Source organism: Molothrus aeneus, chromosome 12, assembly GCF_037042795.1.
Source record: "Molothrus aeneus isolate 106 chromosome 12, BPBGC_Maene_1.0, whole genome shotgun sequence".
NCBI classification, from domain to species: domain Eukaryota; kingdom Metazoa; phylum Chordata; class Aves; order Passeriformes; family Icteridae; genus Molothrus; species Molothrus aeneus.
In genome coordinates this window covers 17330804-17355979 of record NC_089657.1, presented here as the reverse complement: position 1 = coordinate 17355979, position 25176 = coordinate 17330804, and the positions used below count along the sequence as shown (strand labels likewise).

General features: G+C 43.8%; 2 protein-coding genes across 2 annotated transcripts in view; one reads left to right on the top strand and one right to left on the bottom strand.

Moving 5' to 3' along the window:
- CENPP (centromere protein P) overlaps positions 1-7293 on the top strand; it is a 115587-nt gene extending 108294 nt beyond the window's left edge. Inside the window, exons 7-9 of the mRNA XM_066558132.1 lie at positions 5127-5206; positions 6830-6921; positions 7114-7293. Coding sequence (XP_066414229.1) covers positions 5127-5206; positions 6830-6921; positions 7114-7235 — 294 coding nt within the window. The 3' untranslated portion in view covers positions 7236-7293. The remainder of the gene's footprint in view (positions 1-5126; positions 5207-6829; positions 6922-7113) is intronic.
- IPPK (inositol-pentakisphosphate 2-kinase) overlaps positions 7261-25176 on the bottom strand; it is a 30329-nt gene continuing 12413 nt past the window's right edge. Inside the window, exons 2-13 of the mRNA XM_066558131.1 lie at positions 24177-24224; positions 20471-20566; positions 19651-19717; positions 18045-18166; positions 17591-17680; positions 16278-16336; positions 15853-15925; positions 14440-14719; positions 13094-13244; positions 11917-12019; positions 11360-11439; positions 7261-10366 (exon numbers count right to left, since the gene is read on the bottom strand). Of these exons, the coding sequence (XP_066414228.1) occupies positions 10141-10366; positions 11360-11439; positions 11917-12019; positions 13094-13244; positions 14440-14719; positions 15853-15925; positions 16278-16336; positions 17591-17680; positions 18045-18166; positions 19651-19717; positions 20471-20566; positions 24177-24224 (1395 nt within the window). The 3' untranslated portion in view covers positions 7261-10140. The remainder of the gene's footprint in view (positions 10367-11359; positions 11440-11916; positions 12020-13093; positions 13245-14439; positions 14720-15852; positions 15926-16277; positions 16337-17590; positions 17681-18044; positions 18167-19650; positions 19718-20470; positions 20567-24176; positions 24225-25176) is intronic.

Genomic DNA, 25176 nt, shown 5'->3' with positions numbered 1-25176 from the left:
TCATAAACTAGTGGAGATCTTTTACCTCAACAACTTTAAAGAGAAATACTGGAGAGAAGATTTGTCTCTTGCCCAGCAAGAAAAAAAGTGGAAAAAAAAGCATCTGCAGCCTCTGTGTTCCCTGTTTATTATCTACCCCTTCCTGTTCTTCCTGAGGTTTCATGTTCATTTAATTCTGTTTTTCCTCACAAAAATAAACCTCCAGTATGTATTTTAATTTATTCCCAGTCTGCTGTAATTAAGTTGCAGATAAACACATGGTTGCCATATGACAAAGTGATATTGAAAGGAAATGAGACACAGAATTTTGTGTACTCAGGCCTTGGTTATGCTGGGTTGGCTCTTCTGTAGACCTACAGCCTAGATCCAATTAGGAAAAATACAAAAATTATGGAAAATTATTGGTCACATTGTGAGCATAGTGACAAACTGAATCATGTAAACTCATGGGAGTAAAGCACGAAAAATAATAATGTTATGGAAATATGGAAGGAGGAAAATAAATGGCAATGGAAATAGAGCAGGGGCCAAAAAAGAGAAGCTGTAATCAAGGGAAGAGAAAAGGAAAGAGAGAACAAAGCAGAGGGATTTCACTGGCAATGAGCACAGGCCCTAGTGTGACTTGAATTCTCCCATTTTCTGTTGTTTTAAGGTTTATCAGCTGTTGCAGACTCTGAAATGAGAGTTCAGTGTTGTAGTGCTTGGTAATTGTATGGTTTCAGATGTGTGTTTGGTTATGTGGATATTATCTGATTGATTCCTAACTGCTATTATCTTCCATTTCCCTATGCAGTATTGCACAGAGACTGAAACAGAACTGATCAATGTTTTATTTTCACATCAGGACCCATTCTTCACCTCTGAGATTTTGAGGAAATCCTCCAGTCCCTGTGGGGACGTGGATTTGTTTGTGTTTCAGCAGCCCTAGATGGGGGGCTGGTGGTCAGTGCTTGCAGGTTCATGTGCAGGGCTGATCTACAGGAGGCAGCTGCAAGGGGAGCAGTGACTAAAGCAGGGGGTGCAGAGCAGTTTTTATCCCAGTAACCAACCGGCTGTGCCTGTGCTGCAGGAGGGAACCAGGCGTGTCCTGAGCTTGGGAGAGGTTCTGGTCAATGTTTGCAAAGATTTGCCCTGGCCAGGGTGACATTCAAACTGTTACTTACAGAGTCCCAGGATGGCTGGGGTGGGAAGGGAGCTTTAAAGATCCTCTCATCCCACTGTCCCAGGCTGCTCTAAACCCCATCCAGCCTGGCCTTGGGCACTTCCAGGAATCCACAGCTGCTCTGGGACCCTGTGCCAGGGGCTCCCCAGCCTCACAGGGAATGATTCCTTCCCAGTGCCCCATCTAGCCCTGCCCTCTGGCAGTGGGAAGCACTTCCCTGCTCTCCTGTCACTCTTTGCCATTGTCAGACCTTCTTATAGGCCCTCAAATCTGCTCCCAAAATTCTCCTTTCCTCTTCTGAAAAGCGAGGCTTGAATGCTGGTTGTGTCACTTGTGATTTTAGTTTTAAAAGCAGAAGACTGAGCCTGGCTGAGCATGGGGGGGTGGGCTGGGACTGCCACGGGTACAAAATCACTTTTATCATTTTAGACAAAACCACTTCATCAATTTGGACAAAACCACTTTATCATTTTAGACAAAACCACTTTGACCTCATGCCATTCTCGTCCTTGGTTCCGCCGGCGCCGGAGGTTTGGGTGGTTGGCATCACAGGGATCACCAGCAGGACTGCTTTGCTTGAGGAACTTTCCCTCAAGATGGGGAGATGGGAGCTGTATTTATTCTGAGACTTAATTACGAGTGCTGAAGCTTCATAAATCCAAAATACAGTGTTTCTATGGGGTGTAATTTAGTTGAAGGGTTCTTGGTTTCAGCTCTCGTAGTTGCACAAAGTGAGAAACTTCCACTTTTTCAATATGCCTTTGTTGCTTTAGTGAAATTCATTTTAAAAATTACTGGTGTTCTGGCTGTGTTGGGATTTGAAGTCTTGGTGCTCCCAGCCTTGTGTGATTTCAGTGGGTGGTAACGTGGCCTTGGCTGAGTAAACCATACAGAGAAATCACCCAAATCAGAGCCCAGTCAGAGCCTCCTGGGCAGGTTTAGAAATTGCTTCTGCCTGTAGAGGAGCTCACGGTACCATAACTCTTTATATACATCCTTCTGCCAGAACAGCAAGTCCAGAATTAGCAGTAAAAGGGAGCTGTTGTCCCAGCTGGGAGCAGTCGTGTGTTTTCTTGCTAAGTGGGACAGAAGCAAATTTATCTGCTTTTATCTGGCATCTCTCTTGCCAATTTTGCTTTGTATTTGTAGCTACAGCTTTTAAGCTGAACACATTTATAACAGTTTCCTTAGCAGAGATTTTGTGTGCAGAAAATTGCAGTTCACCTGCAGAATAGTCTATTTTGTTGAGAAATAGCTGCTACAAGTGTATTCCCTGGGATGGCTTGGTGTGTGTGTAAACTCTGTCCCGGGAGCAGGGCAAAGCTGTGCATTCCATCACCACGGTCCCTTTGTGGTTTGAGGCTGTTCCTGCTTGAGACAAAAGTTCCCATAAGATTCCCTGCTTGGACTCCTGAAGGAGCTGGAAAAGCAATTTCCGTCTAGGAGTAATAATAGCTGGGACTTTTGGTTTTGATCATAAGCTGACATTTAAGAGTCATCTGAGGAAAGATATTTCTTGATGAAAGTCAGGTTTTGCTTGATGCAGTTGAGGCTGATCCTTCCCATCTGCTCTCAGTCCTCGATGGGATCTCTTTCCCTGGCCTCGGCTCTGCTTTACGAGATCCCTCAGGAGTTCCTGACTTTCCCAAGAGACCTTTCAGCAGCTCAGCTCATTCTTTACTCTGGTTTTATTGCTCAGCTTTTCTTTTCCTCAAGGAAAATTGGAAAGTTGCTCAGCAGAGCAGAGGAGATGGTAATGTGGTACCCAGGGAGTGTTTGGAATTGGGGATCTGCCCGTGCTCACCCTGAGCCTGGCTGCTCAGATCCCCACGTTTTTCATTGTGGGATTCAGAGCCTGTATTCAGTATTTTCTGTGTGGAATTGAGGCAGATTGCATGACTGCATTTCCCAGAGTTCATTCCTGGACCTGTCAGTGTTTAAGGTTGCTGCTTGATGCTGGGTGTGGTGCTTTGCTCCTGCCCCCGTGGGTGTTGGTGGAAGGTGGGAACGGCAGCCGGGATCCTCGCACGGATCCGGGGCTGCCTCAGCCACTGCCGGGGCTGGGTTACAGCAAACAGGGATGTAGGTATTTGTGGTTTGGCTTTTGGTGTGTTTTGTGGATAGCTAAAATATGACCTTTCCCACTGAAAAGCTGGATTTTATCCCAAATCCTGTGAATTTCACACAGGATTGGCTTCTCACAGCATTCAGGTTGGTTGCCAGAACCCCAGCACTGAGGGAAGGCACAGAAGGGCCCTGGCTGTGTGCAGAACTCACTGGAGCTCCCTCTCCCAGGTGTAGGGAAGCTCTGCCACAGAAAATCATGCACTGGGCTTTCCTTGAGTTGCCTCTGGCTTCCATAGAACATAAATACCCCCCCCCCAAGCTTTGGGGGAATGTCTCAGCTGCACAGGAACTCCTGAGGCAGCCCTGGAAGGATTTCATTTTGTTTTGGCCATTGTAACTCTTATCTGGTTCCTGTGATCTGTTTTCTCTGGTGATTGCCAAAGTCTGGGTGTGGGTGGGTGAAGTGTGACTCAGTGTTCAGCTATGGGATACTCGGGATCCCTTGTCAATGAGGGATGCACGAGCTGAGTTCCAGGTAGAAGCTAATCCTGCATTTCCAGCATCTACAGCTTGGAGCTAAAGGATCCCTGGATCCTCCCAGGCCCCTGACACCAGGCAAGGAGAGGCTCATGATGGAAATCAGGCATGGGTTATTGAGGAGGAAAGCCTGGAAAACTTGTTTTGTTATCAAATGGGCATAATTTGATAACAGGGAGTAAAGCTGGAAGAGAATCCCTGCTCTGCTGGATGAGTGACCTTTGATCAGCCACACTTCTGACCTGGAACTGCCCTGCTCAGTGTCCTCCCTCCGGTGTCTGTGTTCCCAGCATAGATCATGGTTGTTATCCTCACAGTAAATACAGTACTGGACACTGGGTAGAAATTAAAATGAGCAAATTCCATGTGCTGTATGTCATTTGGCATCCTGCACAGCCCCCCTTCAGTTTGTCAGAAATTCCTAAACCAGAGCAAGGTCACATCTGGTAGCAATTTTGCTCTGCCAGATGAGGCGTAATCCCATAAAACCAACCTCATTTTCTCCAGTGCTCTCGAAGCTGAGCTCTCCTGCTCCTTTTCCATAAGACCTGCTGCTTGTACTGGGAGCTCTGTGGAATGAATCAGCCTGGGAGACTTTTCACACTTTATAAACTGCAAGGTTTGGAACACAGCTTTGTGTCCAGCACACGAGGCAGGACAAGCAGCACAGCCCTGCAGTCTGTGGCTCCATTCTGTTTCCTTTTCCAGCAGCAGTCTCTGCAGGATGCTGTTCCTTGGTGCTGGGGGTCTGTGCATGCCCCATTCTCTGGGTACCTCATTCAACCTGGCACCTGCAGCATCCATACAGAGCTGGGAGTGCTTTTAAAAGAGCTCTAAACTTCTGAGGCTTTCACAAGACGTGTGGAACACATGAGATGGACTAACAAAGTAATGGAGCAACCATCAACCTTTGCACATTGTAGTTAACTGAAAATAATTCTCAGAAACATGGAATTGTAATAGAAGCCAGTACTTTTATTTTGATCGTGTTGCTGTTGTCCCATATTTTACTAACATTGGTTATTTTGGTATTTCATTGACTTAATTACTCTTTCAAAGCCTTGTGTGGAGCTTGGTGTCCATCTCAAACCAGAATGTGCCAGTGACTTGTCATCCCTCACAGAGGCAGGGGGTGACATGGTGATGTATTATAAGGTGTTATTAAATCCAATTAACAAATGTAGTTAAAATAAAAATTTTCTTTCAAGATTTCCTGGGTTTTATGTAAGGATCTTTAAAAAAAAGATCAGGTCAGAATTTCAGAGAATGAATCCTAACTTAGTGCAATCCACTGTGGCTGGATAGGAACCACCTTATCTGCTGTGATTTTTATTAATCAATTGAACTTTTTTGTTCACAGGCCAAGTATCCTGACATCGTGACCCTTCCAGAAGGACTGCTGGGAGATTTTATCATTCTAAGGAGCCCCAAAGTTCCTGGGTAAGCCAGTAAATGCATTTCTATTTACACAGGGGAGGGATTGCACAGGCAGGGCAGCAGCCTTGTGCTGTAGCTCTGGGCTCCTTCTGTGGCAGGAGGTGCAGGGATCCCATCCCAGCAAAGCCCAGTTCCTCACCATTGGCTTGGTGTCTTGCCATTGAAGAACAGAAGGAAAAGGGCATTTACTGTGCAATGGAAGCAAAGCAGCTGTGGCTCTACTTTTCCATTGGTTTAGAAGGAAATCAGATAAGGAATTATTACCTACCAGGCACATGGGATTTGTTTGGCCTCCCCATGAGAGATGTTCCAGTACATTTGGGATTTTCAGCAGGGGGAAAAAATCCTTACAGTTAAATGTAAGGTGGTGTAACTATCAGTGTCAGGAATTCTGTAAGGGCCAAGAAAAGCAACTGTTTTGTGACAGGATCAGACCATTCCCTTCTCCTGTTACACCTTGCTTTAACATGCTTTCATTTACATGGGAGTAAGGCACAGCTCCCTTCATTATGTTTGTGTGTAGAACTAGCAAACAAACCCTAATAGATGATGCTGCTTCATTCAGCCAAACTTGCCCTTTAAAACTAAATGCTTTAACTTGGGGGTGCAGGAATGAATTGTCCTTAAACTATCCCACATAGGGTAGAACTTGCTTCATTTTACAGTTTCTCCTCGGGTGCCAGGTGCCAATCCCATTACCCTTATTCCCTCTCACCCACAGTCATGAAACACAGGAATATAAAAGTCATTTCAGTGCCTTGGTAGAAAACAGACTGGCATAGAAATTTGTTTGCAAAATCCCAGAATAAGCTGTGCACAAATTCCCAAAGGATTTGTAAAAATGGAGTGGCAAAAGGCTGACAAATCACATTGGAAAGAAACTCTTAGAGTCATGATGGGTTGAACACCTCTGAGAAAGGGACCTTGCTCCTCACAGTGACCCACTGTGCAGACAGCTTTGCATTAGGAAAGCCTTTCCTCCAGTTAGGGAGGTGAGGGTTGGAGGGAACAAAGGGAGCTGTAAAGCAGCAGCTCTGCTGTGGATCTTGTTCTGGACTTAGCTCCTGCCTCAGGTGCAGTGATCCCATCCCACTGTGCAAGCTGGGAATCATGACTGGCCTTGCTCAACCAACACTACTCCTGAAGAAGTAACAATGTTGTTCAGCTTTATTTTTTTTTAATTAAAAGCAAAGAAGTGCAGGAATGTAGGCCTTGGACAGATGTCTACCTGCCATTAGTCTAAAAAGGCCATGAATAGCAGGGTAGCCCTTATTACAAACCCAGCACATCACCAGTTATGCCACCACTTCTGAAACAAGTTTCCTGTTCTCAGCACCTGATCTGAGTGTAGATATTACGTGAGTGGTAGAACCAGGGGACACTCAGTGCTCTCTCTTCTTTGCTTTGCTCTCACTTTTACTGCCCTGTGCAAGTCTGGATGTAGCCAGAGCCTTTCCTTGTCATTGGATTGATGTGTTCCTGCTTCCCAAAGCCAGAGATGGTTCGTTGCATCACGTGAGGTGAATTTTGTTGCAGAGCACGAGGTTGAGCCTTGTGACTGCTGCACTTTGGCTCAAAGGCAGCACCTGGGTAACCTCAACTGCCTTTGCTGTGCACCTGGAACAGGTTTGAATTGATGATTGTCTGGAAGATCCATCTTGATGAAGAGGGGACCACTACACCTGTCCTGGACCTGCTGCCCAAAGTACCAGAGCAAGGTAATCTCAGTCACTTCAGGGACTGTTCCTGAACTGCCAGGCCCTGGTTCTGGCCATGGAACTGCAGTCCCAGTTCAGCAGCAGCTACACTTCACCTCCTGTGCAATCTCCAGGGGGTTACAAACCCTGTCTGCCTGCAGGCTCCTGCTGCAGCTGCTGGCAATAACCTGCCCTGCTGTGTTTGTCCTGCAGTGCTGGAGCAGAGGACGAGGAGGGTGGAGAGCATCCCCGGCAGCTTCCGCAGCGCGCTCCGGCTCTTCGGCATCGAGGCGACCCTCGAGAACCTGATCCACGTGCTGGGCTCAGGACAATGAATGCCAGCATTGCTTACACCAGGTAGCAATTTCAAAAGTAGTTTTAATTAAGATATTGTGTTACACGGTCTGTAATTTTATTGAATATAAACATTAAGTTATTTTCCATTTAGAAACCATACTCATAAAACATGCTATCTGTACAATTATGGCACGTTATATATAAATTGTCATGACATGAAAATAAATACAGCCATTTAAATACAAAAATGCCAAATAAAATAGTTACATGTACAGAGTGATTTCATTATAAATTTATCTTTCTGAATCATTAATGTACCAGAGTGGTTTATCTTCTTAACATTTTCTAGATACCTGGAAATTGTTAAAAGGTCATGCACTGTCAAAATCAAGTCCATAAAAATCCAATTCATTTCACAGCTCTGTAAAAGTACAGTGATTTTAAAATGACAAAAGAACAGTAAGAGACTCCTAGAACAAAGAGTTAAACAGCTTTCTCATTAAATTAGGGTGGAAGAAGACAATTTGAAGATTTCAAAGACATACAATGCTAAAAAACCTGAAGGTAACTGTATGAAGTAACTTCGTTCGACAATGTGTGTTGAGACAGCGTTCATCTAACCCAGAGGGGCCCGTGACACCCCTGGGGACAGGTGAGCCAGTCACCTCCTGCCCCCTGCAGCCCTTCCTTTGCATTTCTGACTTCAGGAGGAAATCCTGACAACACATTATACCAAAGCATCACTTTTCACACATTCACCCCTGAAGAAGTAAAACAGATCAGACAAATGTCTTGCCTCTCCCTTCACTTCCATCAGATGTGCCATGAGCCCATCTGGGAACTCTCAGAGATTGCAGGAGTTCCTGCTCTGCACTAGCACTGCACCCCAACCAGGGTGATGTGACTGAAGTCAGGAACTGCTCAGGGGGGGAGTAACAGTTCCTGGAACCAAGAGCCCAAGCCAGCAGCTCTGGGCCCTGGCAGCACAACCACCACCCCATGCAGCCATGGGGAAAGAGGTGAAGTCTGAACTGAAGCAACAGCGTGTTTCTAATCCCATAAATGTAATCATCCACTACTTGATCACTGCAATGGTCTCCCACTGTTCTGGTAGGTTAGGAGAAATGAGAGAGCAGAGCCTGCTTTCTGCCAGGCTCCATCAACACCAGAGCTGGGGTTTTGATGAATGGCAGCTCTATCTTGTCAGATAAGGCAGGCTCATTTCAAGTTTGGAATCCAGTACTCAGGCAAAATTCCTTCCTACTTCTCCACTGACATGGAACTGGTTGAGCCAGTTTTGTGTAACCTTCAGTTCATCTTTAGCTCCCTCCTCCTCCCCTGAAAATGAAACTGTTTGCATATGAATTGTGTGTAAAGTTACAGCATAAAAACCTGGAAACTTCCCAGCTGTGCAGGGTCCTTCCTTCCTCCTCTTTCTAAAAGCTGGAGTGTTTCTGGATTTGTAAGGAGCTCTCCTCCTCCAGGTTTTCTTTGGGAAGAAGGGGTTATTCCTGCTCATTGCACTGCTGTAGTCTCACATCTCAGGCCCTGCCCCAGGAGGGCTCCTGGCACTGGGTGCCAGCACTGCCAGCTCAGCTCTCTGGCACAGGGACAGTGGTGGCTCTGGGTTTCACTTTTCTTCCTTGAGTTGTGCCAAGGGTCAGGGGTCCTATTCTTGAATTTCAGGTAAAGTGGAACAATTCAAAGGTTAAAATTCAAATCAGTTTTTAGGACCCTGAACACCATTACTGGTAGGCACAGGCTGTATCCAGGTAAGAGCTGTTCACTGGGGCTGGAGGATTATCTCTGCACCATTCAGGGGCTGTGATCCTTGAGGGAAACAGAGCTGCAGATTTTATCATTGCCCCTCAGGTTTGGACACAGCCTTCACTTCCAGCTCAGGATCTTCCCCAAGGATGGCTTTGCTGCAGCAGCTCCCCAGCCTTCAGCTGCACAAAGCACTGCTCATCTGCAGCACTGACACAAGCTCACCCTGGCACAAGACTGGCCCTCTGCAGGAAGAAAATGGGTTCTGCCACCTTTTTCCTGTGTCATTACAGCAAAAGAGCCTGAAAGCAGCTGCTCATGCTAGGCAGTGTGTGGGGCATCAGTGTAATAGTGCCAACGTTTGACACAGCTGAAAGACCTGAAATGAATTGTAAAACTCAGAACATATTCTTCTTATAGCTCAGTTTAAATTAGGCAAGAGCAAGCTGTGGTTTCACCTCCAATAGCAGCATATAATGTATAGAGTCAATAAAAACCAGCATGGCAGGTGAGTTAAGCCCAACTATCATGTAAAACTCAAGGTTGCTTACCTTAACCCTTTGCACTTTGTTTCAGAAGCTTTAGGTAGATACAAGGTGATCACACAGCTTCTGGAGGCAGCCTGGTGTTCCCAGTCCCTGCATTAGTACTGAAATGTTCTGCAGTGCCAGGGCAGTTCCACAGAGCAGCCCTGCATGGTTGCATTGCCAGTGGATTAATGCTGAAGTGTTGTACAGGTTGTGCCAGAGCATTCCCTCCTTTAGTAGGGAGGAGGGAGACTCAAAGCACAGGGTCCAAGGTAATTCTCTTGTTAGTAATTAGGCTTTCTATGTTAGTGCAATACTTCAGGAAACCTTTAATTCTGTGCTCTTTCAATTCTAAGGAAGTAGACTTTTCACATTAATTTGATCTGTCCTCTAGTTCCAAGGTATGGCACATTACCTGTTCTGTCACATTAAATACATTCATTAAGGTTATCTAGCAAACATGTGGCTTAGTGCTATCCCAGCTCTCTGAGAAGGCATTACCCATTAGAAATCATTTCATAAAGCAAAAACATTCACAGCTGAAAAATGCACTAAACACAACAGAAAAGGAAAAAAAATCACCATAACTGTATTCCAATAATCTTTCACTTTCTCATGTGTTTGAATAAAAATAACCTTAAGGGAACAGTTACACTTTATGGAGAACTAATGTGCAGTCTTCATTCTCCTTGAAGAGGTTGGACATAACTGGGTCCTCTTTGGCCTGTACATTTTTTAGGTAATAATTGACTATTTCACCATCGAGTTTGTACTGGTGGGGGATGCTTTCATAGGGCTTCAGGTCCAGGTCCAGCACAGAAACAGAGAAAGTGAATCTGGATTTGGATGTCAGTACCACAGGTCTTTGCTCAGAGCTGGAAAATAAAACCACATTGCACATCTGAGTCACTGAAACCAGGATTTGTAATTTATGTGTCCCTTTACAGAAGTGACTCTAATGTTTATCTTAGAACTTTTGTGGGAGCCCAAGAAAATAAACTGCAGCTAATGTAGCACTTAGGAAACTCCAGCTTTACCAGTCCTGATGGGACCTTGCTGGCACCTCTTCATTTTCCTTTCAGCTTCCACACAGCTGAAGGCAAACATTACTCTCATTTACTGTATTTAGCAAATCTAAGCTGTTTCTAGGTGCTGCATACAAAGCAACAGCCTTATTAACAAAAAAGCAGAAAAGGGACTGCAACTCCTACTGAGCTCAAGGTAATAAAACATTTGGTGTGCTGTCCAAGCATGGTAAGGGATGGAGGAGTTCTGAAGTCAGCCATTGCACAAGTCATGTCCATCACTAACACTGCACTGGAGAACTGCAGGACAAATGCAGAAACAGCATTCTCTAGAAATAAAAGGGCTCTGGTGAAGCAAAGCCCCCTGCAGAAGAACAGATTAGCACTGCTGACACAACCCAAAAGGGATAATATTGTGGCAAAGGCTCCTGCCTGACAGCCAAAGCTGTCACCTCTTGATTATTGCCTTGGTTTTGTTCTAACTAGGCCATTAAAGGCAACTCAGCTTGAAAAAGCTCTCCTATGAGAACACCAAGGCAGAAAAACTGCACCTAGTTAAAACCATCCAGAGCTACTATGAACAGTCAAACCAAAGTTTAAAGAGGGAATAAATATAAAACTTTTGATCTTTTTGATCAACTTAAAACTCTTTAGAAAGAGACATTGGTCATAAATGTCTTAAATCAGAACGATGCTAAAATGCTCACAGCCAAATATTTGGACACACCCCCCCCACACACACATCCCACACTTTTTTAAAGTGATTGAGTTGCCTGAACAGTACAAACATCCCAATTTCCAAACAAGTGGAGCCATTCCAAAGCAGGTACAGGCAGCTCTTACCATTCATCTTGCAGGCAGGGGGAAAGGGCAATCATGATGGAGCAGTCTTTAGCAGTCATTGCTATTCTGTACTGCTGCACCTGTACAACAGAAAATAACACACATTTTCTCTTAGATTGTTGTTTTCCTGAGTAAAGCATCCTGTTCCTTACAAAAAGCAGCACTGCACTCCCTGTCTTGGTATGTTGGCACTTTAAGAGCAGGAAATTCTCTCTGGAACAGAAGGTTGGCAGGAGCAGGTGCTTTTGCAGCATCCTGTACAAGAGTCAGGTTTATTTCCTGCAGATCATGTTCCTAAAGGCCAAACAGCACCAGTTCCTGCAAATGCTTCCTCAGTTTAAAAAGTAAATAAACAGTTTTCTTTTTCTCTCAGGAACTGGTGCTACAAGCTTGTTTTTATCTGCTTCTGCTATAGAGATGAACCCTGACACAAGGAAGCACTTTAACTGCACAGACCCCACAAACCAGCAGTGCTGCCTCCATCCATTATCCAGCCCTTTCAATGGAACAGGTTAATTAACACTGACAGACCAAACCCCTCAGAAGTTGAGAAGTACCTTTGTTAATGCAAATGCCACTGTCCCATCATCTTCCAGGGAAAGGTCCAGCAGCTTCTCATAGAACGCTTCATTGTAAGGTCCATCTATCTGTAATGTACTTCTAAATAAATGTTAAAAGAAGATTTACAGACAGCCAAAATGATGTGCTGGTTTTCAGTGTGATCTTTGCTCAGCAGCCCAGACACTCAGATTAGAACAGCCCAACAATAACACTGATAAACATATCCAGTATTAACCCACTGCCAGCCAACATCACAACACTCCCTGCTATTCTCAAATCACTCAAGATTTGCTGCTGCTTAGGATCTGGGTTGTGTGAGGTTTTATAAACATTAATCATTCTTAATCCACTGCCAGCTCTGTATCACTGCAAAATTATGGGGTTTTTGCAAAAAAATGGGTAAGTTTCAAAATATGTAGCAGTCTGCAGGAGCTCCAGAAGCCTTGCTGAAAATACATATATAAGAAATATATAATAATATCTTGATATCTATTTTTATATGTATATTGTTTTGTACATAAGAAGTATAAACTGGGGGCAAAGGCATATCTGACAGGGCCCTGCTCCAACACCATGTGCTAATGGGGGTGCCCTGGGCTCCTTCTTTCCCCTTTTGAACAGCTGAGTCCTCCCAGGGGAGTCTGTCCCACACAAACCCCCCACAGATCCAAGAACACATTTTCCAGCGCTCTGCACAAGCAGCAGCAGCTCCTGAGTGAAGCCAGAGTGCCCTCGTGTGAGCACAGGAGAGGAACAGCACCCCAGTGGAGGCTGCTTGGAGCAATTATAATTACACTAATAAGCTTTATTTGAGGAAAACCCACAGCAGCTTGCATTCACCATTGCACAACATCATTATCCCTGCAGACACTCCCAGCTCTGCAGGTACTGGGAGAAACAGGAGAAACCATCCCTTCGACTGCACCTTTCTGCAAATACACAACCCCCAGTAGTGAGAGAGTGTTCTCTTCTCTTAGCCTGTTGTGAACTTTCTATAATAATTACTTTAAAATTCAGGCCAAAGTGCCCAACATCAGCTGGAAGTTCAGGCAGAAATGCAGAACGTGCAGTGCCATGAAGGAAGGTTGTACAACAGAACAGGGTGTGCACAGAGCCAATCCTGCCTGCAGCCCTGGTTACTCAGGACTGGAAAGAAAAGCCATCAAGTCTTACCTCTCCTCAGGAAATTCCTCCAAGTACTGTTCAACTCTACTGTACAAAGGATAGAGTCCTTCAATATCCAGCATGTCAAGCATCTGAGCCTGAAGGGTTTTATAAAGGAGACAACCCCTCGGTAAACCAGAGCTTTCCAACTTATGTTTACCTAGAAGAAAATGCATTTTAAAATAAGGCAGACACAAGTCTTAACTTCAATTTGCCATTACATGTGCTTGTTTAAAAGTCCAAATACTTTTTTGTCCAGTCACAGGTAGGGGGAAACCTCAAAACACTTCAGGTTTCCAAACAGAAGTGCAAGGTGCAGGTGCTGACCTGCACATTTAAACAGCTCATCTGGGACTGAAAACACCTGGTACTGAACTCTACAAACTACCTAAAAAAACAAACACCCAAACACACCCACACCCACTGCAATCTACTCATTTTGAGTCCACGAGAGAAATTTCTCATCTGAGTTTGCAGCCACCACAAATGCACTTTGAACAGTATCAACTGCTGACAGTAATTTAGCATTTCAGTTCTGGGGTCTTTTTTATACAGCGTAAAGAATTGTATTTGCTGTAATTTCTCTAGGACAACTCCTCCTCCAGCACTACAACAAACCATGGGCAGTGAAAAAGGTCTTCCTCAAAAGCAGAGAAAGAAATGTGCTGTTTGTGTAATTAGGATAACTGGCAGCATCTTGAATAATTAGAGTTTTACAGAATTTATGCACTGAGGAATTAACATAATTTACAATTTTCCTGCTCTCACTTCCCATTCCTCTTCTCTCTGGCATTCAGACCTCTCTTCACCAGGAGAAGAGCAGCTGAAGAAAAGAACATGAGCTGTGCCCTGGTGAGGGTTGACAGGAGGAGCAGAGAAAGGCAAAGTACAGGAGTTGTAATAAACCAGTCAAAGCAGCCCAGCTTCATCACATACAACATGGAAATCCCCCACTCATTTGGAATACCTATGATTGTTATCAGCTCAAACTGCTATTTTCTTCCTTTTTTCCTGTACCACCTCCTGAATTTATTTTTATTTATTTATTACATACAGTGCTACAAGGTCACATTATATTAACAACAATTATCTGGCAGCTATGCAGCTCAGAACTCTTTTGTTAAATGCCACCAGAATTGCCCTGTTTCCATTCTCATATCAGTATTTATAACCAAGAGACAAATATCTGAACTGTTAGATCAGGCAAGGCTCTGAGAAAGCTGCTCTGGAGGGAAGTGCTCCTGCCCACGGCAGGGGGCTGGACTGGGTGGCTGTGATGCTCCCTTCCAACCCTCACCACTCTGGGATTCCACAAACAGCAAATTATGGACAGTTTGTACAACATTATCCCTTACCATTTCTTACTAGCTCCTTATTAAAAGCACTTGCTTCACAGTAGCTTCTCCCCTGTGAAATGGGAACTGTCTTCATGTGCCCTGCCCGGCAGGAGTCGGTGCTGCTCAGCAGCGCCATGGTGATGACGTGGATCAGCTCCTTGACAAGCGTCCTTGTGCACTGGGGGCCGCTGGCCAGCCCGTTGCAAGGGAAAAAGAAAGGTTTTAGGTGACGAGCAAGTTCATTCCAGTCACAGACACAGTCCTGGTCATCCTTGCAGCCATAAATTAGTTCCCCGTTCTGCAACAAGGAGAAAAAGAAGTTTTTAGGCACATCAGGAAGTCAAGTTATTCATACTGAGCTATTCAGAGCATCAGGTCTAGTATTTTAAGCATAGAAAAGTGTTATTACCTTAACAATCTGCATAGAGACACCCAACATTCCCAATCTCCTAAAGATTTGGGACCTTAATCTCCTCTAAAGTCCAATCAGAGCCTGCAGTAACAGCCTCTGAATGAAAACCAAAACCACTGTTTAAATCAAGTGCTACTTTCCCAACTTAATGGCCTGTGAGGAATCAGAACAATACAGGTGAATGATCCTTGGCACATTTTCCTATCACTTCTTTCTGAATAAGGTCAGCAGTGAAAAAGCACCACGTGAAACACCCTTTTTTACCAGCCCAGACCAGCAAAGGGAAGGCTGTGAAAGGGGACAGAAAAGGTGTGATAGCTGCTTACTAGCACAAAAAGAGGGCAGCTCATAGAAGTTTAAGTAATTCAAATAGTTGATTTAATATTGGAAATAAATTGAAGTAATCTTGTTTCCCAGAATTATATGAAAATCTCCACAAATCATCAGTTACTGCTTCATATTTTTCCTACATGAGTGTCATGCAATGCCACTTTTTCCTTCCTCAGTGAGGCCTGTATCAGTGCTCTAACAGGAATCTAAAACAAAGTATTTGCAGCAACATGCCAAGTTCTCATTTCCTTCTTCCTGAAGCAGTACATAAAGTTTTAAATCTTTGGTCACCTTAAGAGTCCTTTTCTGTTAATTGCTCCTCAGTGATTCCTTCCCACTAATTCATTCCCCAGGGAATGGTCACAGCCCCAGGGCTGCCAGAGCTTCAGGAGCATTTGAAAAATGCTCTCAGCCACAAGGTAGGATTGTTGGAGTGTCTGTGCAGGGCCAGGAGTTGGACTTGGACAATCCCTATGGGTCCTTCTAACTCAGGATATTCTGAGTCTGAATTCTGGGTAATTATTATTTTTCTGTCCTCATCTAAGAACTTCCCCATTTCCTTCTCTTGATGGGGTCCAACAGTGATGGTCTGACTAGGTAGGCTTGAAAGAAGATCTTGACTGTTGAGATGCTCAAGTCAAATTGTTTAAAATCCAAGGCAAAAAAAGCAAGCAGAAATTTAACTTTACCTTAAATATTTTCAAGTTGTTCTGTGCCTCCTGTAATAAGCTCTTCAAAGCAAAGTGCATTCTTTGTTTATTTCTAGGGAAAACAAAGCCAAGAATGTTTCATCACAGCCTTTGGATGTTCACACCTGGCATGAGCACATGCACTGAGCACATTACTCACACTGAGGTCATGGCAAAGGCAAAGTGAACTTCAGATCAGAGTACACTAAACAGCTCTTGGGTGAAATGTTATGCTGCAAAAGGCAGCTCTGATTGCTGAGATAGGTGTAAAGGGGAAATAGCAGATTATATAATCACTGTAAAGGTCCAGACAAGGCAGCATTGATCATCCATAACACCTCAATAAAAGGCAAAGTAATCCAAGCAAGAAATCTGTAATGCAGATTTTTTTTGGGGGGGAGGGGACAAAACCACAGAATCCTTACCCTGAGAAGAGATCCAATGGGCAATATTTACTTGGTCGCTTCCATTTTCCATTGGCTACCTGTGGGAAACCCAGAGCACTGCTGTTACCCTCTCTGCCTGGAACAGCTGCTCCCCCAGTTTAACAGCCAGGTCTGTGGCACTGACATCCTGCCTTCAGAGGTCAGCACATTTAAACCACCTTGAGCACAAAATTCATGAAACACGGTGGGTGTTTCCCAGTCATTTTTAACTCAAGTCACTCAAACTGTATTCACAAGGTGTAAGAGCCTAAATGAGAGATGTGGGACTCCAGGGGCTCTCCAAAACACAGTTTATTCCATCCAAGAGGTTCCAGCAGCCCAGGGTGGGTGACAGAGCTGTGCCCACAGCTGTCAGCTCCAGCTGCAGGCAGGCCTGGAGACCCTTTGGGTTTGGTTACAATGCATTATAGACTTTTCTTTGCTGAGCATCTTCATACAGCAGAACCAATCTATACCTGAACTGTTATCTATAGCCCATCATAACTACTGTAATTACCATATTCATGTCACTGTTCTCCAATCACTCAAAGTTAGTACATTACAGTTTAAGCTAGAAGTTGTTTTTCAGTTTTCTTGAAGTGGAAAATTCTGAGACCTTCTTTCTACTTGCAACTTTGCTGACTTGTTTGCCTGTGCTCTCTTTCTGCTTGGTAAAAACATCTTGTTTGGGGTGGGTTTATCCTTTGCTCTAAGCCATAAAAACCCCTTCTAACTAACACAGCCTTTGCCTCCTTGGTTATCCAGCAAGACTGGCTCAGCAATTCTTTTCTTCTAGATCAAAACTTGTGTCCATCTCTATTCCTTCATCAGACTCTACATTTAAAAATCTTTCTGTTAAGCACACACATCTGTGAGACTTTCTTGTCAAACTTTCATCCTTCCCAACAACAAAGGAGAAAGGGTCACATTAAATCCCAGGGAGTCACAGTCACTCCATTCCAGAGTCTCAGCAGGCACAAGTCCATGAACTCCGTGCCTGTCACGTGCTGTTTGTTCTCAGTCACAGAATGCACTTGGGGAGCTGATCTGGGGAGGAAGTTCCACATCAGAGTTGACCCAATCCCAGTGTTCATAGTCCCCAAAGGCTGATATTGTATTTGTTTGCTTCCAGCTTCCCACAGAACTTGTTCCATCTCTCACTAAATAAATTCACACCCAGCAACTCAGCTGTGTATCCTCCTACCAGCTTTAGTCATATCAGAGATTCGAGCAAGTTTCAACAGGAAAGCAAGCCTGGAACAGCAAATAGAGCACAGTACAGCCAAAGGGAAGCAGGGTGACTTAATAATTACCTTTAGATGCTGATGCATACAGTAACGACACACCTTGTGCTTTATCTCCTGTGAAACATGGCTGGAAAAGGGAATGAAGCCACACTTTGGCTAAAACAAACAAACAAAATAAGATCGTAAATCCAAATGTCTCTCTCTATAGAAATATAAAGGCATACAATATGCAAATCTTTCCAGTTAATTTTTTTTAAATTATAAAAAAATCAAGCACTTAAAAGCTGAATTAGTCACTATTATTTTAAAAAATAACCACGCCAGACTGCTGTGGCCTACAGAAAAGCCTGTAACACCTGGGAATTTCCCAAGTTTCAAAAGATGGGGAATTGGAAGAGAGAAGGGGGTGTTTCCTCCTATGGGTGCCAGTGAATCAGCTCTGCCTTCCCCCAGTGCTGCAGGGCCAGAGTGCGGCGCAGGAACACAAACCCGGCCCCGGCCCGAGGCTGTCCCTGCCCACCTTGATCTCGATGCAGAGGATGGGCCGGTGCTCGGCGAAGCGGAAGGGCTGCAGCCGCGTCAGGTTGGGAAGGCACATGGCGTAACCGCTCAGCGTGTCCATGTCCTTGTCACAGCGACACTCTGCGACAGCAGGGGACAAACAACACCAACAGGGGGATCAGCGCTGGGGCGTTCGCTCGCTCTGGAGCAAGCTCGGTCACCAGGTGGGGCGTGGGAACGAGCGGGGAAGGACGGGACACAGGTTTGGCAGCTGCAGCCAATTATGCATTCGCACAGTTGCCCTCCCCATTATCATTGCCTGGTTTCAGCTCCCTCAAAACTGTCCCAAGAGCTGCTGTTAATGGCCAGCTCCCAGCTCTTCCCAAGAAAGGTGAGACCCGAAACAGCGAGGAAACGGATTGGCCAACAACAGGTCAAGTGACTCATTCCTGTATTTATTCAAAGATTTGATCTCCCCTTTGCTTACTATGCATGACCTACCATCCCTCAGCTGAGTCAAAAGGATCTGAAAAGTGGCAGCAATATCATAAACTCAAGAGGCATTCTGCATAAACATCCTTTGAAAAGCCTCTCTCCACGTGCATCCTTCGGGACACAGAAAGGTCTGTGAGACTGTGGTTCAAAGTTAACAAGAGCACACAGCCCCAGATTTTCAAATACCTGTTACTAAACAGACACACAGAACACACGTTCCTGTTACAGCTTCCACTGCTAAGAAAAATGAAATATATACTGCAATAGAAAAAATAAATCTGAGAAACCAAAGCCTCGGGCACCAGCCTGTCATGCCATACTGCTTCACCAGGATGAGCAAGAAGCCTTCTGTCTCCAACAAAATGTTGAGGTTTGTTTTCTTTTTCTAAATTTAAGCAAAAGTACATCCTTCACACCTTCACAGCTGAAAGCCACTTGCCAAATCAGAAAGGCACAGAAATCTGAAGTATTAGAGAAGCTCTTTTGTATATTACACAGGCTTATGTGAGGAGTAACATTGAAAAAAAATCCTGCTAAAAATGGACAGTGAGATTCACTGTTGTGAAGCACCTGGACTCTTCCCCACAAGCACACTGCAATCCCCAGCAGCTGTGGACACACAAAGTTTTAGTTGGAAAAATAAAACTAAATTCTATCATTCCCTTCCACCAGAGTATCATTGGCTTTTTAGCTTTTATTAGACACTATTAACTTTCCTCACTGGTTCCTGGCACTGTGGACCTGTGCTCACTACATGTAAATTAATTCCTTTTTTTTCCTGGATGAAAAGTGTCAAAGCACTTGACTACAGTACTTTGATTTAAGACTGTATTTATCTTCAAGGAGTTTTACTAAAGCAGGAGTTTCTGGCCATTCTCAGGAACTTTTGGGAACATAAGACACCACAAGGGCCAATCTCTTGGCCTATTTTAGAGCTATAACATACTACTTTTAATTCCAGAACAGAATCCATTTTTTCCACAACAAATTTTCAACTTATCATTGTCTAAATATTAAAATAAAATTCCTTATATTCTGTAGTGTGATGCTTTTTTTTTTTTACTTTAGAACAAAGGAAAATGCTTTACAGCTTGAGGAAGCTCCTTTCTAATCCCACCCCTGGCACTTACCTGGCCTCTCTGGCTGGATTTTCAAACAGAGCTGTCTTACAAAGTCTAAAGGCAGTTGAATAATTTCCTATTGGGGAACAAAAAATAAAACATTTTAATGCAAAAATTAATACCCAATTTGGGAGTGTTGAAATGGAGCAGCAAAGTTCAGTGGGTTCCACAAAGCACACTGAAGTGTGCAGTCAGCAGCTTCTCCCTCTGATTCACTGTCTGTGAACACCTGTACCTGCAATCACATGTAACACCTGCTCCTCTATAAAAACCAAGCACTAATTTAAATAAATGCATGGCAAAGAGCATTTTCAGTGCAAGTTTAATGTGTGTGAAGGAACCTGCATCACTTTGTCCTTTCCACAAGTGAAAAAGTCCCATGTGTCACATCCCAGCCCTTCCAAGGCAGAACCGTGTAACTCAGCTCCAGGTGAAGCTGTAACTTTTTCACTGATCTGATCTTCAGTGAACAAGACCTGGCTGCCCTGAAGAACAGAGCAAGGGAAGAGGTGACCTCTAGAAACCTCAACAATTTATATGAACCAGGTTTCTCCCCTTGTTTTGCAGTTAGTCTAAAAATCTCTCTCTCTCTCACACACACCCCTCTTGCCTTAGGCAGAGCAGAGAAATGACCACACTCAGTAGCTTGAAACAGCCAAAGCCCTGAGTACAATCCAATCACCTCATCAGCACAGAGCAGGTCCCTGTTTGCATCCAAATGCTTCCTGTGTGCAAACCCTGTTAGTTCCTTTCACTGGCACTCGGTGGTCCCCAAAACACTTCAGTGTTTACAATGCCTAAGCATTTATTTTAAAAACAAATCTTTTACCCCATGGTGAACATAGTTCTCCCCAAAGAACTGCTTCATCACATGTTTTCCGAAGTCCACAATGTTTTGCAGATGGTGTAGTATTTCCTCTGGAGTCTGGAAAACAGAAATGTAGTGACTGAACTCCAAAATAACAATAACAACACTCCAGAACACACACACATCCTGGTCAGTGATTTAACAAATAACTTCACTGCTGGGCTTGGCAGGCCAGTGCACACTGAAGTCAAACAGACACATCAAAGGTGCTGAATTTGTTTCCCTACTGCTGCCTCAGGGCTGGGACACACAGAAAAATGGTCACAAAAGATGATTCCTCTTTGGTTTCAGGAGACAAAGGAGAGAGAAAGTGACAAAGGTGGAACAAGGGGAGACTGCTCAAGACCTACTCTTACCATTATTCTTAAAAGAGCTCAGAGACTCCAAAGAGGTGCCCAACAGCTGCAGAGCAGAAGAGGCTCGGAGTGTCACAAAATACATCATGGAGATTGGGAAGAGAGTGGCTGCAAAGACTGAGCCATATCCCAACCCTTGGCATGAACAGCTACAGAACTTGCCATCTGTCCCAAATCCTGCCCCACACAGTGAAAAAGCTTACTCTACTGTGATATTCTGCAATTTCATAAGGAAAGGTTTCTATGAGACAAGATGCCAAAAGCCAGAAAGGAAGCTCTTGAGTACTGGAAGCAGGACAGGGACAAGTGCACAGTGAGACCTGGACAGGCTCCCAGCAAAGGAGCTGTACAACAACGTGATCCCATTGCCAGCACTCCAGCACACTCTGCTCCTCTGCAAGGTACTTTATTGTTACAACAGAGAACCTCAAAGCTACTCTGTCCTTTTGTAACACACAAACCCTCTTCAAACCTCACAATAAGATTAAGTGGAGGAAAAGAAAGTGCAACACTTGGGTACATGTTAGCAAATCAAAGAGGAAAAACGAGAGCAGGAGAAAAAAATATAAGCAGGGCAGAGCAAGAGGAAATAGGATACTAGAGACAACACCCAGATACTGACATTGCCTAGAGAAAGGAGGAAAGACCACATCCAGCACTAATCACAAATGACAACACAGCCCCTTCCTTAACTGACACAAATCCTGGGTGCTGAGAAGGAACATCACATCATCTCATCAGGAACAGAAATCTCAGCTAATTCCCATTTACAGATGGTTCTCACCTGGTTTGCTGATGTACACAGCACCCCCAGGGTTCTGTTTGGCTGGGATTAACATAGACACACAGACTCCCAGACTGAGAAATAAACATTTCATTAAAATTTACTGCTGCCACTTTTACTAGATGGAAAGAGTCACCAGTTAAAAAGATCAATACAACCATAAAATTATAAATCAAGCTTAAAATGTCTTTTAAGAGCAAGTCTATTTGATATATCTAAGTGAAACAAAGAACAACTAACAGGCTACTTGAGCATCATCCTTTAATATCAAAAACCACTAAGATTAAAAGCTTTTGAAGGACCCATCATTACTGCCAGCTCACTCACCAAAACTCAAATTGGCTTTATACAATAATTTTTTTAATTCTTTCATGAAGAAGATCATATACTAACATAGCAATATGCAATTAAAAGCACTCCCTGAGGCTGACACTTGACTTTCTATTCAAGCAATGCAATCTCTGCAGTTACATTGAGTGTTTTTCAATCATAATAAAGTTACAATGCACAATAATACCAACTTGTTCAACTACTGGATTATCTAATCCCAAATTCATAATTAAACAGATAATTAAATGTACAAAGCAGCATCCAGACTTCTTTATCTTTCCCAAAGGAGTTAAGCAGAAGAGACTGAGACCTATTTGTTCACATCTGAATTTCAGTGTGTGTGTTACTAGAAAATATTTTGCTTGAACTGCTTCCTTCAGCATTGTTTACCTTGGATGATCTGTGATGTCATGCACAGACAGAACAGAACATTTCTGAACCTAACTCATTTTGTTAAGTCAGGAATACAGATTATTCCTAAAAAAATAAAACATTTTCCCTGTCATTCTTGCTATGTGCAAGTTTATCCCAAAACTGATTCTCCAGCCTTTGTTTACTGATCTGATGATAAAATATTTATTCTGTTCTGCTCCAAGAAAAAATGGTCCTTTAAAAAAATCAATCACCAGAATAAGTAAATGTATTCAAATTACAAAACCTTCTGTTTAGAGGGAATTGTGTATCACCAGTCCACACACTCCCAATGCAAGGCAAGTGCAGAGCTGGAGCCAGCTCTCCTCAAAATACAGCCCTGGAATGTGCATGCCCAGCCTCAGTGCTGTGGTAACTGAGAAGTCACCTCCTGCCTTCCTCTGTGACTCTCTCATACTCTGTCAATTTGTTCAAAACAATTACTGTACAGCAATCTCTTTGAAGTTAAAACTGAAAAACTAGAAAGGAAAAGGGGCAGGCAGCCAGTGTTCTGTTTTCTTAAATAAACTGCAACAGACTGACTTTTTACATGAAGTTGTGGTCTAGGCCTCTGCTGCTATACTAAAAATTGAGATAAGCACTGTTTCCTTTCTTGTGGTGCTCTGGACTCATCACTGCTCTTGTTAACACTAAACATTATTATCTTGGGCTACTACCAAAACACAAGATACATTTTTGAAATCCTGCCAGTATAAGCAGCTCAAAAATCTACTTGAATGGTACTTTGGTTTTACCAGACCTTTTTTCCAGTTAAGTAGCAGCAGAAAGACCATCAAGTAACTCATACATATGCTATGTTCACTAATTTTGCCTTCCTCTGCTTTAGCAACTTGTGCCTTGTAAAACTGAATGCTTTTCACGTTTATCTTCCTGGTTTAAAGCAATAAAATGCCCTTTCTAGATGTTTACTTGACATTCATCCCTGTTTCTTTTTTCCTAGAATGAGGCACACACACCAGTTCTCAGCAGAGCCCAATTCCAGAGCTTTCTGTATGTCCCCCACCAGAACAATGTGTCCCTGTGCCTCACACAGCCATGGCTCAGGGCTGCTGAAACTCAGGCCATCCCTGTATCTCTCAGGTAACACAGCCTAAAGACTCCTCTCAAGTTGAGCAAATGAAAGAATTTGAACCTTCTGCTCTCTTTTCTCATTTTTGTTCCTTGGAACACTGTGTTTATGCTCCATCTTTGGGTTTTGATAATTTTTTATCCCTGTTAAAAGAAATCTAAAGTAACTTGCTTCAGCTCCTTCTTGAGCAGGAAAACCTTATTGTACATGAAGAAACTGGGAGGTTGTAACAACAGCTAGGACACTCAAGGACTCACTGACAAAGGTTTTCTGTGAACATTTCATGTGTTTGTTCACACTCCATGGCTTTTTAGCTCCTCAGCAGGTGGTCAACAGCAGACCTGACCATGACACCAGCTGTGTGCAGCTCCTGTTCTGTCCCACCTGCCCACAGCCAGGGAAACTCCTTTCCTGCTCAGCATCCCTGTGCTCCCACAGGTGGATATGGGACATTTACACTGAAAGCTCTGCCCTCTGCCCCACACAGAGCCTCAGGTATCAGCACTCACATCAGCCCAGTTACATAAGGCAACCTCAGATTTCCTCCTGTTGCCAAACCCCCTGAAACACAGGCACATTTCAAAACATCCATTTGTTCTTACTCCTGCCAGCCCCAGCTCTTTCACAGGTTTCTTGTTTCTCCTCACACTGGCTATTAGTTTACCCAAGGGCATTCGGGACAGGTTTAAATCTTACCTTATTCTGGTTGGGGGGGGACTTCAGGAACCGTAGCACCACACAGCGCTGGAGGAAAACAGGAAAAGCAGGGATTCATTAGCATTGATAAACACCACAATTGCCTCACTCCCCAGTGCACCTCTCTGAGAAATTAAGGGGAAAAAACCAAACAGAAAAGCACATTTTAGATGGTTATTTCACTCAAGTTGAAATCAAATACACCAGCTGAAATCAAACACAGCAATGTGTGCTGCCAGCTCTGCCATCAGTTGAACGAGGCAGCCACTCTGCATTTGCAGTCACCAAGTACAGCAGGGAAATGCTCCCTCAGCTTGCAGCACTGCTCTGAAAATCTGGGAAAGCTCACAGGGAACCACAAACACCCCCACCCTGGCATTTGTGCACCAAAGCTCCCCAAAAGGGACACAAGGCCCATTTCATTCACAGGATCAGCAGAGCATTACAAATTATTAAGGACACACCAGTTACCAGCAGCAGCTACACAGCTGAACTCAACCCTAAACTAAACCCTGCTGCTTATAAACTTCTGGGGAGTAAATACACAACACAGGAACAAAAATAGCAGGTTTTCAAATATTTTACCCCAAAACCATTTTCACTAACTTTTGTAATTTTTACAGTTGTTATCAGTTTTGTAACAATTCAAAAAGCTTCACACTTTACAAATTAAAATCAAAGTCTGACACAGTGTTAAGGCACCTGCAGCCTTAAAAGGCAACACACAGCCCTGTCTCTGGTCTGCCTAAATAGCTGATATTAGAGATATTTACTTCCACTGTAAATATGGGTGTAGTTCAGCCTATTCAGGTGCAATGGGTACAATACCAACAACTGGGCACCACAGAAGGTAGAGACAAACTCTGTTTTCCAAAGTTCTCTCTTAGCCAGTCTGTCTCCATTTGGGCCTTCCCAAGACACACCAAAAAGGGTTAATCAGTTTAAAGCACTAGCACAGAAGTACATGCAGATTTGCTGACAAAGACAATGCAGACAAAAT